Source organism: Perca fluviatilis, chromosome 22 (genome assembly GCF_010015445.1).
Source record: "Perca fluviatilis chromosome 22, GENO_Pfluv_1.0, whole genome shotgun sequence".
NCBI lineage: Eukaryota > Metazoa > Chordata > Actinopteri > Perciformes > Percidae > Perca > Perca fluviatilis.
The window spans coordinates 16,638,074-16,654,255 of NC_053133.1; the positions used below are offsets into that span (position 1 = coordinate 16,638,074).

The following is a 16,182-nucleotide window of genomic DNA, read 5'->3' on the forward strand; positions in this document are numbered from 1 at the left end:
TGAGTTCATATGACACATGTAGGCTCTTAATCCTCTGCTATATTAGATGTTCCATAGAGACCTTAGCGCCTAGGGTACAATTGCGTTAGCTGTGTGACGTGACGTGATTATTAAGGTTATCAGAACAGCATCTAGTCCCTTTCATTTAGGGATGTTTCAAGTCACTCTCTGTGATCACAGTAACAAGTCTTGATTTCTAATTTCTAGTCTTCTACAGTCCAGGAAATCGAAGACAGCAGCAGCTCCAGTCCCAATGCACATGTGATAAGCCCTGGAGACAATTTTTAGAACAGGAAACCACAGGAGATGGATACTAGGAAAGCCTGTTTGATGGATGCATTTTTCTAGTATGGTTTTATCAAATGGGTCTTGTATTTCTCTAACAAATGAAGAGCAGCTCTGTAGCTGTTAACAAACACTGTCTGCCTGTGTGCTCATTTATCAGTTATCACCTGACACCCAGTTGAGAGAATGACCCATAGCAATGGCTTCTCTCTTAGGACTGGGAATCTCTTAATTGCTCACAGGAAATCAATCATTTACTATAAAGTTTAATCTATAAAAAAAAAAAACAGTATTTTTAGGTTTTCCTGTGGAGCTCACCTGACTGCCAAAGGCCTCACTGATTTCCAGCAAGTCGATATCAGCCGCAGATCGCCCTGAGGGGATATGGATTTTTCTAGAAGACCCTTTTAGCAAAGATCAAAAAAGATAAACACAAGTATGAGAACATGTGCTTCCACACACACATCTTGTTCCAGTGCTGCAGGGATGGTTAAGGCTGGTTCAATACCCATGAGGGGGAAGTCCCAGCACTGCACTGGCCCTCAGGACCCCCAGGACTGACAGAACAAAAAGCCTCGACTGCAGACCTGTTCACCTGGCTGGAGTTCACTATGACAGAATTTAGATCATAGTATGTAAAATCAGTTTAATTACTTTTCATAAAACTGACTGCAAAGGCATCCTGCCCCAAATCCTTCTGAAACATTTGCTAAAGTGATGCTGCAAAAAAACAAACAAGAAACACACACATACACACACACACACACACACACACACACACACACTGAGCCTGCTATTGTTCATAACAGCTGCCTGTGGTGTTCATCTACAGCACAGTTCAGCGGTACAGGCGTCTACAAGCGCTGCAAATCCACAGAGAGATGCAAATGTCCAATTGATATTCATTGCACTCAAGCAGTCTTACACAGAGCAAGGGCATAGTGCTGTGTGGAACTAATCTGAAGAGCGCGATGCTAGGGACAAGGTCAGAGGAGCATTTGTTATTTTGATTGTCTGGTCTAATGTGGCAAAAAGAGGAGACAGGGTTAGTGTCCCGGGTTACATTTTTTGTACTCATTATAAATGATTTTGATGTACAGGTAGCCTCTTTTCTAGCTTGCAGTGCAATGGTTCAGCAGTCTGACAAGAGAACAACATGCTGTTAAGATGAGTTATAATCCACTGCTGTGTTTATATGGTCTGTTTCATTGTCACTGCCCATTAGTCTGGAGCTCACGTTGGCACGCTCACTGATTGAACACAATCGTGCTGTCCACGCTGCAAGAAAAAATAAATGGCTGTCTCAGTGGTGTCCAAATGTTACAGATGTCACAGGGTTCCTACCTACAGGCAAGGCCCAAGTTCTTAATGGCTCAATAAAGGGAGGGACGTTTGGTTAAAGGGGATCATTTTGTCAGGATTGAGTCATTAGTGGACCGTTCTTTTTTTTTTTTTCTGTGCCTGTGACCAAGATAAGCACTCCAACCTGAGAAAGTGCTGCCACTCAGGACATCGGGCACAGCACCTACAGTACATACTGTAGAGGAGCTCATCGGGTGACAGTCAAAATCTGCAAGCGCTGCTGCCATCTCTGTACTCAGCCGCTGATCAGGTGTGGTGTCCTGACAAGGCTGGTGGGAAATTAAATTCTGCCAACAATATGTGTCCGAGGCTGCATCTGGAGGTGTTGCATGTATGCATTCCAGTTTAAAGCATAATATACATTTTTTGTTTGTAATTTAGCTACAAGTCTTTACAATTGGCAAACCTGCCACCTAAACTACCTTTACTTTTTTTTTTTTTATCCTCTTAACTTTTAATGTGGCTGTCCTTAAGCCATCAATAGCTCTGTTATGACAGCTGCTGCTTTTTGCTTAATAAATACAAGAATATTGTGAAAACGTATACTGTATATGCACATGTATCATTATTATCATTTATTAAATCAAAAAAATATCACAAGTAATATTTGGAGTGGTTGACGATGGATGGATGGAAGTAATATTTGGGTCGTTTTTTTTCTATATGTATTTTTATAGTCTCTGGTAATATACTGTATGGTCAGTTTTGTTAATACATAATGTTGTAAAGTGTTTATGTACTGTCCTGTTAGTAAATCCTAAATATCCTAAATGTGTAAGTATCGTATAGTTTTTGTTTGCAGATGCAGAATAGAATAGAATAGAAAAGCAGGCACTTGTAGCAGATGTTGTACTTGCTCCAGGTGTCCACAGGGCGGCGCTGCTCCCTTCACTTCACCGCAGCAGCGGAGAGCCATAGCGGAGAGCGTCAGCACTTCCTGGAGCTCACGTTGTTGCTGACATCAGAGGCGCAGCTTCAGGGAGAAGCTCGGCTCTGCTCTGTAGTGTGCGTGGAGACAAGCGAAGAGCAGGGTGGTTAAAAAAAAAACAAAAAAAACTTTCCTCTGGATCACATCAACCATTGCAGTTTATTCCTCTCTGTAAACACAGCTCTGGACCATGCACCTGGGAGAAGAGAAGATCTTTCTGCCTGAACACAGCTTGTATTTGTAATTCCTCTGCACTGAGCGCAGTTTCCGGGATATCAACCCACTGTTTTTGGGCAAGATTTGCTCTGCATCTGTTGGGATTTTTTCCGCTCTTTCCGACGTTTATCTGTGATAACTTACTCTCGTCAATAAATTCATCTTCATACATCCTGCAGCCACAACTACAACATGGAGACATATTCATAACAAGGTAAGAGTCCAGTCCAGATTATGTCTCGGTTTGTTTGGTGAGATCACTGCTTTTAGACGGTTATTTCCTGTTGATAGCAAATAACATGCCTGTACATTGAAACAGAGTTGCAGCTATTATTATTTTGGTCATTTGTAGTTTAAATAAATCATATCATAAAACACAAACATGTGCAGTATGTTAATTGATACAAAAGCGTTCTGAACAGGACTTCTTGCAAGTGGGAACTGTTACTTGAACAACAGATGTATCTCATTGCAAGTGTATCTAAATTAAATTAAATTTGGATAGGTAAAGGCCCATAATCAGCCCCATATTTGTTGTAAGAAGATACTTTTTTGTTGATATATTCATATTTTGCTGCTGGAATAAATGGTTTCCTTTTGATTATGAGTGATTATTTCCAGTGCAAAACACTCTTCTCACATGGTTTGAACAATTGTGTGTGCTTTAATCCTAATCAGTAAAGCATAAATCGCATGCCTGGAGGTGTGAATGATTTCTGGAAAGTCATTGTCATCCTGTGCTTGTAGACACATTCATGATATGTATTATTTTTTTCTTTCTGCTGTCAGTCTTCCAGACCTCTGTTATTCATAGTGGGTTAAGCTGGTGTTTTCCTTGAAAGGAAAGAGAACTCCTCAGCTCTTGTCCGGAAAAGTCCTTCACATGATAAATGTGTTCCTCCCTCAAACTGTCTTCCTGGTCCCTGCCCATTTCCATCCTTGCATTTTCAAAGTATGTTGAGTCCATGCTGAGGCCGTTATAAAAGTGATGAGGATGCTGGTGAGCTTCATCTAGAGCTCACCAGCATATTCCTGTGATGGCAGACCTCTGAGACAATCCGCCAAATTAGATTTTAATGAGGCCATCATGTTTATCAGATCAAACCAATATGAAGTGCACTCGCAGGAGTCTGAGCAGCCGACTGACGGATGGGTTTATCAGCACATTGGCGTGCCCCAGGAGGCTCAGAAATAGCCTTAAAGTGAGAATCAAACTGTCAAGTGGAAGCCGCCCACAGATATGGTTGGTGTGCCTCAAGCAAAACAATCCAATTGGCTGATAACAGGACTGGATCCCACAGTAAATTTGCTTGCCAGAGACAGCAGCAACGGGTTGTTAATTGTGTTTTGATGGGACTAATGACAAAGAGTTTATCGCTCGACTTTCTGTTGCAGGTTAACCTGGTGCAAGATTGATATTGTTTGTCAAATGTTAAGGAAAGTTTATAAAGAGCGTCATGTAATGCAGAGTTTGTTCATGCAAGCTATATTTCTCAGCAGCCCACTTATGAGAAAGTTGTGTTCTATTAACTCCCCTTGACATCCTGCTGTCAACTCTCTGGACAATTTCACGCTGAGTCTTTAGTCACAACAACGTATTCTTCCTCTTGCTGTCCCCTTCAGTGAGGAGTGTAAAGTCATGCCATCATATGCTAAATTCACAGAAGCCTGACCACTTGCCAGATGCCCACTCACCAGAAGGCTGGAGGTGAAAGGTTACTGTGACACAAGAAGCAGGCTTAATATCTTCCCTTGAAGGCCTGTTTTGGACATTGCTTGGTTACACTAGAAAGAAAAACAAGGTTGTCAATCAGTGTCATTCCTTCTTAACAAGCTTGACGCAAGATCATTATATAGTATATTACTGTGCATAGCATGGTAGACGGCAGAACTTTTGTGTTCAATGAACACTAGTTTTTGAAACTATTCCTTCACATGCTGGTGAATAGCTCGAAAGACATGGGAATTTACCCCAGCTGAAAAATCTTGGCCTGTGCTCCTTTTTGATTTAGGCATTTTTATCCCTCATCTGTCTATTGTGAATCTCATAACTTTGTGGAAGAGCAATACTAAATTGCTGGAGCTTTACATATTTTTTCTTCGACTATCCTGATTTCCTTCAATTTTCATTGTGATAATTTGGGTCCATGTGGACCAAAATCAGTTCACTGGACATAGTTACTAAAGGCCTGCACCTGTCAAAACCAAGCTATTAGGTCAATGGAATTCTCTGTAGACCTTCTAGATAGCATTGTGTTGAGGCGTGGAGCTAGAGATGTAATGGAAGGTGTTTAGTACCACCATGACACTTCCTGAAGCTGCCAGTCTGACTAAACTGGGCAAGAAATGCCTAGATGTAATCAAAAACCAAGTAACCATTGTAAGAGAGCTTCAGTCATCTGCAGAGATGGAAGAACCAGGCAGAAGGGCATCTTCAATCAGGGCTGTGTGGTAGATAGAAAGTATCTCTAAAGCAAAACAATAAAGAAAGCCCTCTCAGACTTTGCCAGATGGCACAGAGGACTCTGAGCATGAGAGGGAAAAATTGTCTAGTCTGACAAGATAAAAAATTGAGCTCTGATTGCCAAGCACTGTATCTGGCACAACCCAAATACCAGCCACCTAGATAATACCAACCCTATGGTAAAGCAGGGTAGTTGCAGCATCATGCTTCTCTTGCCTTAGAAACAAACAGATGCAGAAGCTGGGAGACAGAGAGAAAAATGAGCTGGGACAATACAGATATATCCTGGCTTGAGGAAAATAATCTCCAGAGTATACACAACCTCAGAATTGAGCAATGACTCACTTTCGTAGCTCGGCAAAGTCAGAGAAAATGCTGGAGTGGCTTTAGGACAGGACACAGATATGAAAAATCTGTGACTTGACCTAAAGATCACAAGTTTTCCAACACTTTCTAAACAATGAACTTGAGCTTGTGTGCAATCGAGAAAGATTGACACTGCACAAATACAGGTGTGCAAAGCTGGTTGCGGCACACCCAAGATGACGTAAAGCAGTAACTGCTGACTGTGGTGCTTCTGTATGGGAATACAGAATTATAGAGTCTTGTTACAGATGTGAAATTTCAGTTCTGTTTTTAACTTTACAGAAAATACAGCAGATCATGTCATTAAGAAGTATTTTGTGAAGGCTAATGGAAGAAAATACAACTCCTATCACTTTTGAATTCAGCCTACAAGAGTGGAAAGTGAATGTAGTCTGACCGCTTTCCGAAGTCAGTCTGGGTCGCCTTTCTTTATCGGTAAGGTCCAGCCCCCTCCTCTACAGAAACCAAGAGGAAGTTGTCCTGATTGAGCTTTGTCTGCACGGCTCGTCTGACCGTAAGGACAAAGCCATCAGCAGCAGAGACGGCAAGGACAGCTGGATAGACACAACACTGCCAGACTGGACTAGTGCAATAACACTGAGGACAACTTTGTTTGTAGTTCGTTGCAGAGATGTTTAATGAAATCCACAGAGGGTGGCTCTTGAAATTAAATCATGAGTTTTGGATTTTTCATTGTCCCACTCACTCACCCTCTTGAGTATCAAAAGCCCGGAACCTGAGACACTTTTCACGGATCTAGCTTTGGTGGCATAGCCGAAAAACTTTCCTGCCTCTTCCTGAACCACAGCTGTTTGACATTCTGTCTCATGAAATGAGTTTAGGTGTATGAGCTGTCTCTGCATGGCTGCATTTGGGTGGAGAAACACAATGAATGAATGTGCTTGTAATAGCATGTCAACACATAATGGAAAAGACAGCTTACTTTACAGATTCTCTCGGGGGAAGAATATGGTTCTGGTGATCCAGGGAGTGGATGTACTGTGGAAGGCAGGAGAATCACTCCTTCAGTTGGCTATTTTTAGCCAGTGTTGTGTGGTTGATGATAATGGCAGACAGATCTACTTATCTCTGTGCTAATAGAGCCATCACTTTCACTGAGGAGGATCCTCTTACACTGGAGTCTGATTGGTACCAGTGGTTTGATTTAACATAGTACATCCAGCTCCACTATTCATATGTCGCCTTGGGCCATCATTATACCAGGTACTTTCTCCTATGACTATTATTGTGTCCTTGGAGTTGAAAACTCAAGTAATGAAACCGGCGGCTAATGATTTATGAATCAATTACATACAATTACATTACACTTCTGGTTCCAGATCCCCAAATGTGAGGATTTTCTGTTTGTCTCTGTTTTATATATAATTATAAACTGAATTCGAAATTTGGTCAATAAAAAAAAGTTTTTCATTTGGCCTTAGGAAATTGCAAACATTTTATGGACAACATGATTTATAGGGCTCTTTTTTGATACCTTTCTTTGGGGAATATTGCATGTTTCTACAAAACGCTTTTTAATGACCCTACAAAACAAGACTTATAGTCTACAGCCAAGCTAGCAGCTCTGTGAGAGTGTACTGGCTTTAGTGAACTGCTAACGCCGGTATGCAAAGATGCTCATAAGGACAATACTAACATGCTGATGGTTAGCAGATAATGTTTTCTGTTTCACAATGACTGGACGGAAGGTACATAATGCTGGTTTGCATGGTACTATACATATTTATGTATATTTGATTGAGTCTGGGAGATGTACACTAATTCTGTGGTTGCAGCCAGACCCATAGGTGGGACTTAACTGTTTATTCAGTGACACACACCTGAATTAGCTTGATTCCTCTGTACCTGAGGCTGATTGGAATGGCATTAGTTTTGCTGGTATTTGGTCATGAACCAAAGCCAGACAAATTAAAATTTTGATCTCATACTGGATAAGTAAAAACTTTGACCTATTGGTGGCATTAGATACAAAAAGTAAGTGGATCTCCAGAATTAGAGGCATTCATCCTATGGGGACCATGAATGTATGTACAAAATTTCATGGACATCTATGCAATTTCTGTTGAGATATTTCAGTCTGCTCATAGACATTTTCTGGTTCCAGATTTTTAAAGGTTAGGATTTACTGCTTTATATCCATATAGATTACATCCACTTGTGTTCTGGGTATTTAAAGCTGTCACTTTGGGCAATTGTGATGTCCTTTTTTTCCGCTATTTTCTGACATTTTAGAGACTTGATCAATAATAAAAAATAATCATAGGGAGACTCACTAGTGCTCTATATAATAAAGATATGAAGCTGCCTTGAATAAGTATCTAGCTGCCCTAGTGGAGCATGCATTTACAGTTGAAACGAAATACAAATGTATAAATAATGGCATCAAATCAAAAATGAAATTCCTTTATTTGAAATAAAACATAGATTTAGATAGATAGCACTTTATTGTCCGTAGACATGGAAATTTGTCTTGCAATACAAGCTCCAACAATTACAACACAACAACCTAAAGACAAAAAGCTAAAAACATATTGGCATCATTAAAAAAAAAAACATAAATATAAATTTAGTGCCATATGACGGGAAGTATTGTCTTGTTATGTTGTAGGAAGGAGTCTTTGTGTCCCATTGGAAAAAAAACTTGGATCTCTTCTCTGCAATAACTCCTGTGAGACAAAGCAAGAGGAGCCAAGGTTTTGATAAATGAGCGCTGAGGCCCCACGTGGAGTGACATTCTCCTGCTCACGCACTCCTACCACCACCTAGAACTCCTCAAGTGCCTCCCTGATTAGAAAACCCTCAGTTTGCTCACTGTTCAGGACTGCAAACTGTATTGTCTTCTTTCCCAGAATCAGCCGGCATTATGCTTCTGACTCATGTGTCCACAACACAGTCTTGGCAAGCGTTCACCGGACGGGACACCCCCGCGCTGACCTTTTTAAAAAGGAATAAGTCACCTAAATATCCATGGCTCACTAACCTTCACTTACTTCACTTCAGACAGCCTACCGGGTATTGTGACTCTTAATGATATCAGGCCTGTGATGCATTATATGATCTCATCAACAGAGCAGATTTGTGTTGGTTATTTTTGTTTTGGATACAGCATTTAAGAGCACATGTTACAACGTTAGCAAGACATTATTTACTTATTTAATTGTTAAAGCATATCGGTGTTTAAAAAAAGCCATCAAATGCACATCACTCACATTCAGCAGTGGAGGAAGTATTCAGATCCTTTACTTAAAGGAACACAGCGACTTATCGGGACTTTAGCTTATTCACTGCATCCCCCAGTTAGATAAGTCCATACATACCCTTCTCATCTCCGTGTGTGTTGTAACTGTGTCTGGCGCACCCACCGCTAGCCTAGTTTAGTACAGATCCTGGAGGTAACCGGCTCCAACTAGCCTACTGCTCCCAATAAGTGACAAAATAACGCCAACATTTTCCTATTTACATGTTGTGATTTGTATAGTCACAGCATGTACAAATAAGATCACATGAGACACAGCCATCTTCTGACTGTATGCAAACTGGGAATTATATACTTAGAAGATCTAAAAAAAAAATCTTAATTTGTGAAGTAACTAGTAACTTAGCTGTCAGTAGTGTGGGCAATGTAGTGGGGCAAACAGTACAATATGTCCTTCTGAAATGTAGTGGAGCAGAAGTAGAAAGTAGCATGAAAAGAAAAGACTCAAATAAAGTACAAGTATCTCAAATTTGTACTTAAGTACAGCACTTCCACCACTGCTCACACTTTACATTACAGCTAACCATGTGGCAAAAATTCTTTTTTTTAATTTAGATTTAATCTACTGTTTCAGGCTATCCATCAACTTCTATACAATATGAAAATCAATTGGCAGACTCTCAGAGAACTTATTAAGTGGATTAGTGGATATGCATGCATCCATTTGTGTCAGAATGATATTGTTACCAGGAAATTAGGTTAAAGGTGCTCTAAGTGATGTGACGTGTTTTTCAGACTACAACATTTTTCGTCACATACAGCAAACCTCTCCTCACTATCTGCTAGCTGCCTGTCCCCTGACCAATCAACTCCTTCTTGTCGGTTATTGGCTGGAACACTGTTTGTTATGGTTCGTGGGGCAGGTTGGCGCAGTTTGTTTTTGTTGCCGTTTGTGGAGCCTGAGCTGTCTACAGAGACCGCGCGTTTTTTACAGTGTGTTCAGCACTAGCGGATAGTGAGGAGATGTTTGCTGTATGTGACAAAAAATGTTGTAGCCTAAAAAATGCGTCACATCACTTAGAGCACCTTTAACTTTCATGTAAACTGGACTGTTACAGAACAGTGATGATCACAAAAATGAATGTATACTGGTTTTACTGTGATTAATTACACAACAATAGCATATTTCAGGAGTCTGCACATTTTCTATACTGTACTAACTAAAGCTTGGAAATTTTGGGAAACATACTTAGTCGATTTCTGGCTGAGAATCAGATGAAAAGATTGATACCACACTCATGTCCGTATGGTAAAAATGACCTAGCAGCTGGTTAGCTTAGCTTAGCATAAAGACGAGAAACAAGGAAACGGCTAGCCTGACTCTGTCCAAAGGTAACACAATCTACCAACCAGTAGATATTTCTCCGTTTCTTCCATTGGTATAGTTCATGTCCTCATTGAGCACGCTCTCACAGATGTCTTGTCCTCTCCACCTACAGATGTCTGTGATTCTCTTTATGGACCGTCTATTTTGGCATCTGATGGCTGTTACAGACATGCTGTACTGGAGACTGGAAACCCAGTAAGCCCAACAGGCATGTTGCAAAGTTTAGTAGTTAACCACTGAAATGGCGATTTCTTTGGGACACATGAGCGATGTCGGACATTAGGTCATACTGTTCAGGCCACCAGGCAGCTGGAGAGCAGACCTTACACTTCTCTAATCTAAAGGGGGAGGGGGGTTTCCCTCAGAGACCTACAACCGGTTCCAGAATGATGTAACGGAGCTGAAAGAGGTTAGCGAATATGTACACATGCATATACGTGCTTGCCTGCATAGTCTTGGCTGCGATTCCTGGTCAATGATTCCAATAAAAATAAAATAGCAGTTTGTGGTTTGAGGAGCACGGCTCTGCTTTGTCTGGCTCAGACAATTCTGTCCTCTTTTTAATTAACTTCCTCTGTCATTTCAGCACAGTCCACGTGCTGTGACAAAGGAGAGGCCTCTGCCAGTGACAACATTGGCCCGACTCGTCGTGATGTTATCCATATTTGACAGTGAAGTGCGTCACAGTGTTCAAAGCACTTCTGGATGGGTGTAGCATTTGTAGAATTGTCTCATGATCTTGTAGAGGAGCAGACAGTCCTTTCTTGGAGGACGTGCGGCTGCAGAGCAACAACAGCGAGTGGCGATTAGCATTTGAGCTCCCACAAGCAGACTGTCAAACCGCCGGCTGCCAAGAAGTGTGGGGAGAATTGGGCTGGCGATCTGTGGGCACCACTAGCTCAACGTCACGCTGGGCAGAGGGGCGAAACAGATGGGCCATCTGGTGACTCGCTGGCATAGGACAGGGCTTTTCTGTTCCCGTGTGAGAATTTGTGTGTGTGTGTGTGTGTGTGTGTGTGTGTGTGTGTGTGTGTGTGTGTGTGTGTGTGTGTGTGTGTGTGTGTGTGTGTGTGTGTTTGTGTGTGTGGCATCAACAGACTATATCACGTGGTGTTAGGAGACCACCTGTCTTGTGGCTGTTCTTTATCTCTTTCATGTGTGTCAGCAGCACCATACTAGCACAGCCTGACACAGAGCTTTGCTAGGACATATCATACAACCCTTTACTTCACTCTTTATATCAAAGGTATATCAGCTGTAAAAAGAAAAAACAAGTAAAGAATGTTTCAGGGGTTTAATATGAGCACATTTAGTGCTTATGTTGTGATGTAGTTAGAGCAACCTAAAAGATAGTTGTCACCCTTGAAACATTTTTGCCCATGCTTCAAAGATTTAGGTTTCCAATCCATGAGCTCTTGTGATTTGTGCCTCTGACAGTCATACACTGCATGTTCCAGTGTTCAAACTCTGCCGGCACCCTGTGACTCGGCCCCTCAGGCTGTAAATTGTTCTAGTGGCCATCATTATTGCTTTTATGAAAACTTTTCTGGCCGACACAATGAGAAAGAGCTTGTGTCTCTGAAGACAGGCGGGAGCGTTTGCCTGTGCTGAATGTTTGTGGTAAAAGACACTTTACTGTACATAGTGTGCAGCCTTAAAAAAACACAAAGACACATGCAACATGGACACTGGAGAAAGCAAAACAAAACGTAAATGATGCTTTAAGAATAAAAGACATCTGGGGAGTGTTTGCTTAATCTCTGGAGGCTCTTTAGTCTTTTCCCAAAGTTTTTGTGTTGAAATTGCTGGTCAGACTCCCACCAACACAATGTGCTATACAAGTTTATATACCCGCACTCCTTTATTAATACAGTAACTCTATTATTTTTGCAACTGTGTATTTTTTGTCTTTTATATTTTTCTTTATCCTTCTCCTGCAAGCCTTGTATAAAAGAACACCGCTATCCCAGTATATTATCTCCCCTTAACATAGAGCTGCCTTCAAATGCGACTGCAATTAATCATGTGATGGAGTGTTTAGTTTACTGCAAAAATGAATCATAAAAAAATTGTCACAACAGCAGAACTGATACATTTTAGTTAAACTGCAGTGCTGACAAATGGCTCTTTCATTGGGGCTGAAACACTGTGAGACTCTGAGACTGTAGCCACTGACAACTGTAGCTGTGATTCTGTGTTGTCTGTGTTGCAACAAGCAGTCATAGCAGCTATTTCTCAGACCGCTCTGCCATCTGTTAACCCTTTTAATATATATATATATATATATAATATTTATAAAAGTCACCCTTAAAATGCCTAAGAAGAATTTTTCATAAGGACTCGGAAAGTGTTATATTTCTTTTATTCATGCAGTAATAGGTTTCTTTGTGCTGCATGTCTTCATTCAAACAAAAGGGTACTAGAGACATTAAAAGTGCTATCATTTCACTGATGACCAGTTGGATGCATCATACTTCCTCTTTCATGAGATTTTTTCAGATGCAAATAGCCAGCTTTTGTTTATTTATTTAGCATTTTAGGCAACGTTATAAAAGAAGAAATGGCACATTGTTCCTCCTACAAATGACTAGGGCTGTTACCGAATGCCCTTTTTTGAGCTTCGAAGCGCCTGTGGCGGCGGGGAAAACCAACATTTCCGACCGCACTTGAAGGCAGCATTGGAACAAGGGAAAATAAAAGGCGACTAAGTGAGAGATGAAGCAATTGCTTTGTTATTGCAGAACACAGTCACCTGTTGTTACACAAAATTCTGGGCAGTTGAGGGTGAAGTGGTTTACCCCTCTGCTCTTTACTTTCTATCATCTATCATCATCTATTTCTATCAAAAAAAAAACACTGTCAGAGCTAAAAGACTCTTTTCTGTATCACTCCATTATGGGATGTGACAACTGCTTTTCTGCTCAGCGCTCACCAACTTAATGCATAAAGAAGGCTCTGGCTTTGTCTTATAAGTGCTCGTGGTCTTTACCTGAGGCAGGCAGTTAGGCAAACACCCACGCCTGCCTTCACTGCTGCACCGTGGGATCTCGAGCACAAGGCTGCTCCATCATCAAACACGGAGGAATTCCTCCTCTGCTGCTGCCGCGTGGTAACTCAGAGTGGCAATAAAGAGACATCAGGGCATTCACAACCTTTTTAGATGGCTTGAGTTACCACCATCAGATGCAGCTCTTGGTTGCCATGTTGTTATTTGTTTGCCAGGAGTTTTCAAAAAAAGGATATGTCAATCTCAAGAGACTAAACAAAGATTAAATAAATAACAGAAGCAGTGACACTGATATTGGAAAAAATAAGCTTAGTGTTGAAACGGCCGCCTGTGTGCTGTTTTGTCATTGTGTTTGTGCAATCACAGAAATATTACGTGCTCCAAGCTGACGGAATGTGGCACAGTTCTTCGATGTTGAAACTGCGTTGTTTTTGTTTCTTTGCGCACAGGATGAAATCTTCGCTTGCAGAGAGAAGTTGAGCTCTGTGCTCGAGTTCAACAGGGCCACTTCCTGATGATGACAGTAAACATGGGTAAGTAGTTTTCGACAGCAGGTTGTGTGGTACAGTACATACAGAAACGTGCACGCGATTACTGGGAAACGCACAAACACACACCTCTCTCACATCCTCTGGCAGAAACACTACAGAAAAAAATAACGTGTGAGAGTGTAAGGAGGCTGTTAACAGCTCCAGATGGCCTTTTATGGACATACTTGTTTTGGTCTTTTTACATTGTTAGTAACAATGTTGCTTTTGTACTTTATATAGATTATGGTTGCTTCCAAGTATACCAGTGTTGCACATATATTTATATTCACACCTACCAGGCTGGTGAACACACACATGCACTCCTACATATATGCAAAACCAGTCACACACACACACACACACACACACACACACACACACACACACACACACACACACACACACACACACACACACAGTTCCTCCGTACAGCACAACAGGAACAATAGACTCTCCTGTGGTGTATTTGCATGTGCACAGGATCTGAAGGCCTGCAGGAGCTGTAGTCTCAACCTGTTGCTAACTGCCCTTCTTAAACAAAGCTCAAAACATTGAATGGATATATATGTGGTCTGTTCGTACCATTCCAAACCAAAAACAATACACAATGCATCATAGTGCAGCTTTCATCCCTGGGTCTTTATATTTGTCTTCTTTGCACTGCGATCCAAAACCGTGTTGCCTTTGTTTCTACAGATGACGGTCTCCAAAATGGACCGGGACAGCACAGGAACTTACAAGGTAAACGCTAATGGTCGCAGATTATCAGCATTGCAGAAAATCAACATTATAGAAATGTTTGACATTTTGGGGAATGGAGTTTTTCTCTTTCTTGCCGAATTTTAAACAAGAGGATTATTAGTACTTTTGTGTTTGTGTGTTAAGGGACTAGCTTAGCTAAGCTTAGCATAAAGACTAGTGGCAGGGGCAATCGGTTAGCTGGCTCTGTCCACAAATACACTAACTGATAGTTAGCAAGCTAGCAATCTCTGAGAGCTTTTCCCTTTCTTCAATATCATTTTATTAAATTAAATGATGTTCAAAATACCAGTGGAGAGTAAACAGACTAGTACAGAGAAGATGGAAAGAAGCACAGGAGCAACTGTGACTGACTGGCATGTTCCCGTTCTACGTCATCAAGCCTCTTTACTCCACAGTGCTGTGGACAGGAGACTACCAAGCCTCTAATACTGCCTGTTTTGTAAACAGCTAGGGTGGGTGGTGATGGCGCAGTGGATTTGACACATGCCTTTGGTGTGGCAGACCCATGTCTCTGAGCAAGACACTTAACCCCTAGTTGCTCCAGAGGCTTGCGACCTCTGACATATATAGCAATTGGAAGTCGCTTTGGATAAAAGCATCATGACATGTAATAAAAAACTCTGCTGGTGTGACCTGGTCTACCAGTGAGTTTCAGAGGTGTTGCTTGGTGTATTTTTGGACTTCGGAAGAAAGCCAGGCTAACTGTTTCCCCTTGCATCCAGTCTTTTTGCTAAGCTAAGCTAATTGCCTGCTGGCTCTAGCTGCATAGCCTACGTCATTCACAAAATATTAGAGTAGTGTAAATGACTCTCTGTAAAGATTTTTTTTCCCCCCAAAATATCAACCTGTTCCTCTATCATAAATTCAGTGTACACAAAGCCCTCTTTAAGAGCTCATTACAGTGTAGTGGAAGCCTATACTGGCAAAGAGAAGAAATGTCACAGCCTTTAGATATTGGAAATGTTTACATATATTCTCCAATTAAAGGCTTTAGGTAGAGACCTTGCACAAACATTTATTGTGCAACTATTCTCAAACACCCACACTACCCTGCATTACATCAGAGTCATTATTCTTGGTGAAAAATTAACTTCAAGGGTTTTAACGTTACACCCATTAGGTGGTAAATCAGCTGTATCGCAGTTTCGATAAACGGCAAGGTGTAGAAACGTGTGTGCGTGTGTGTGCGTGCGGCTGTGCGTCAGAGCTCGGTCTGTGCTGCAGAGTGAGGACACATTTGGCTCCAGCTGCTAATCCTGCCGGATGCCTTTGCCATGATGTGTCTCTCGGCACCAGGAAATCCCCTCAATGTCTTCATTCAGGCAGCCTGCCTCACACACACAGTCGCTGCCTCACTGGCCCTTACACACACTTTGTTAGCTTGCAAGTTGCAGCACTAGCCTCTTAAAGCCAATGCTATTCTTGGGACTATAGCTTGTGCCTGCATCTTGAACTCCAAACTCTTTTAGCTGTTCTGGTTCTTAGACAGATACAGGAGAATAACTCCTTTTTATGTAAACTATCTTGGACTGGAGTTCCAACTTCCTTTCACCCTCTGCCACTTTCACAGTTCTCAGCTTTAGCCTGAGAGAAAAAAGAAAAAAAAAGATGCAGAGTGATGATGCAATGCCCAGCAATCAGCCTCCATTGTGTAATGT

General features: G+C 41.5%; 1 protein-coding gene across 1 annotated transcript in view; it reads left to right on the top strand.

Moving 5' to 3' along the window:
- Window positions 1-2,610: 2,610 nt before the first annotated feature.
- The window catches only part of map3k22 (mitogen-activated protein kinase kinase kinase 22), a 40,024-nt gene continuing 26,452 nt past the window's right edge, over window positions 2,611-16,182 (top strand). The window contains exons 1-3 of the mRNA XM_039790123.1: window positions 2,611-3,005; window positions 13,682-13,765; window positions 14,459-14,503. Coding sequence (XP_039646057.1) covers window positions 13,747-13,765; window positions 14,459-14,503 — 64 coding nt within the window. The 5' untranslated portion in view covers window positions 2,611-3,005; window positions 13,682-13,746. The remainder of the gene's footprint in view (window positions 3,006-13,681; window positions 13,766-14,458; window positions 14,504-16,182) is intronic.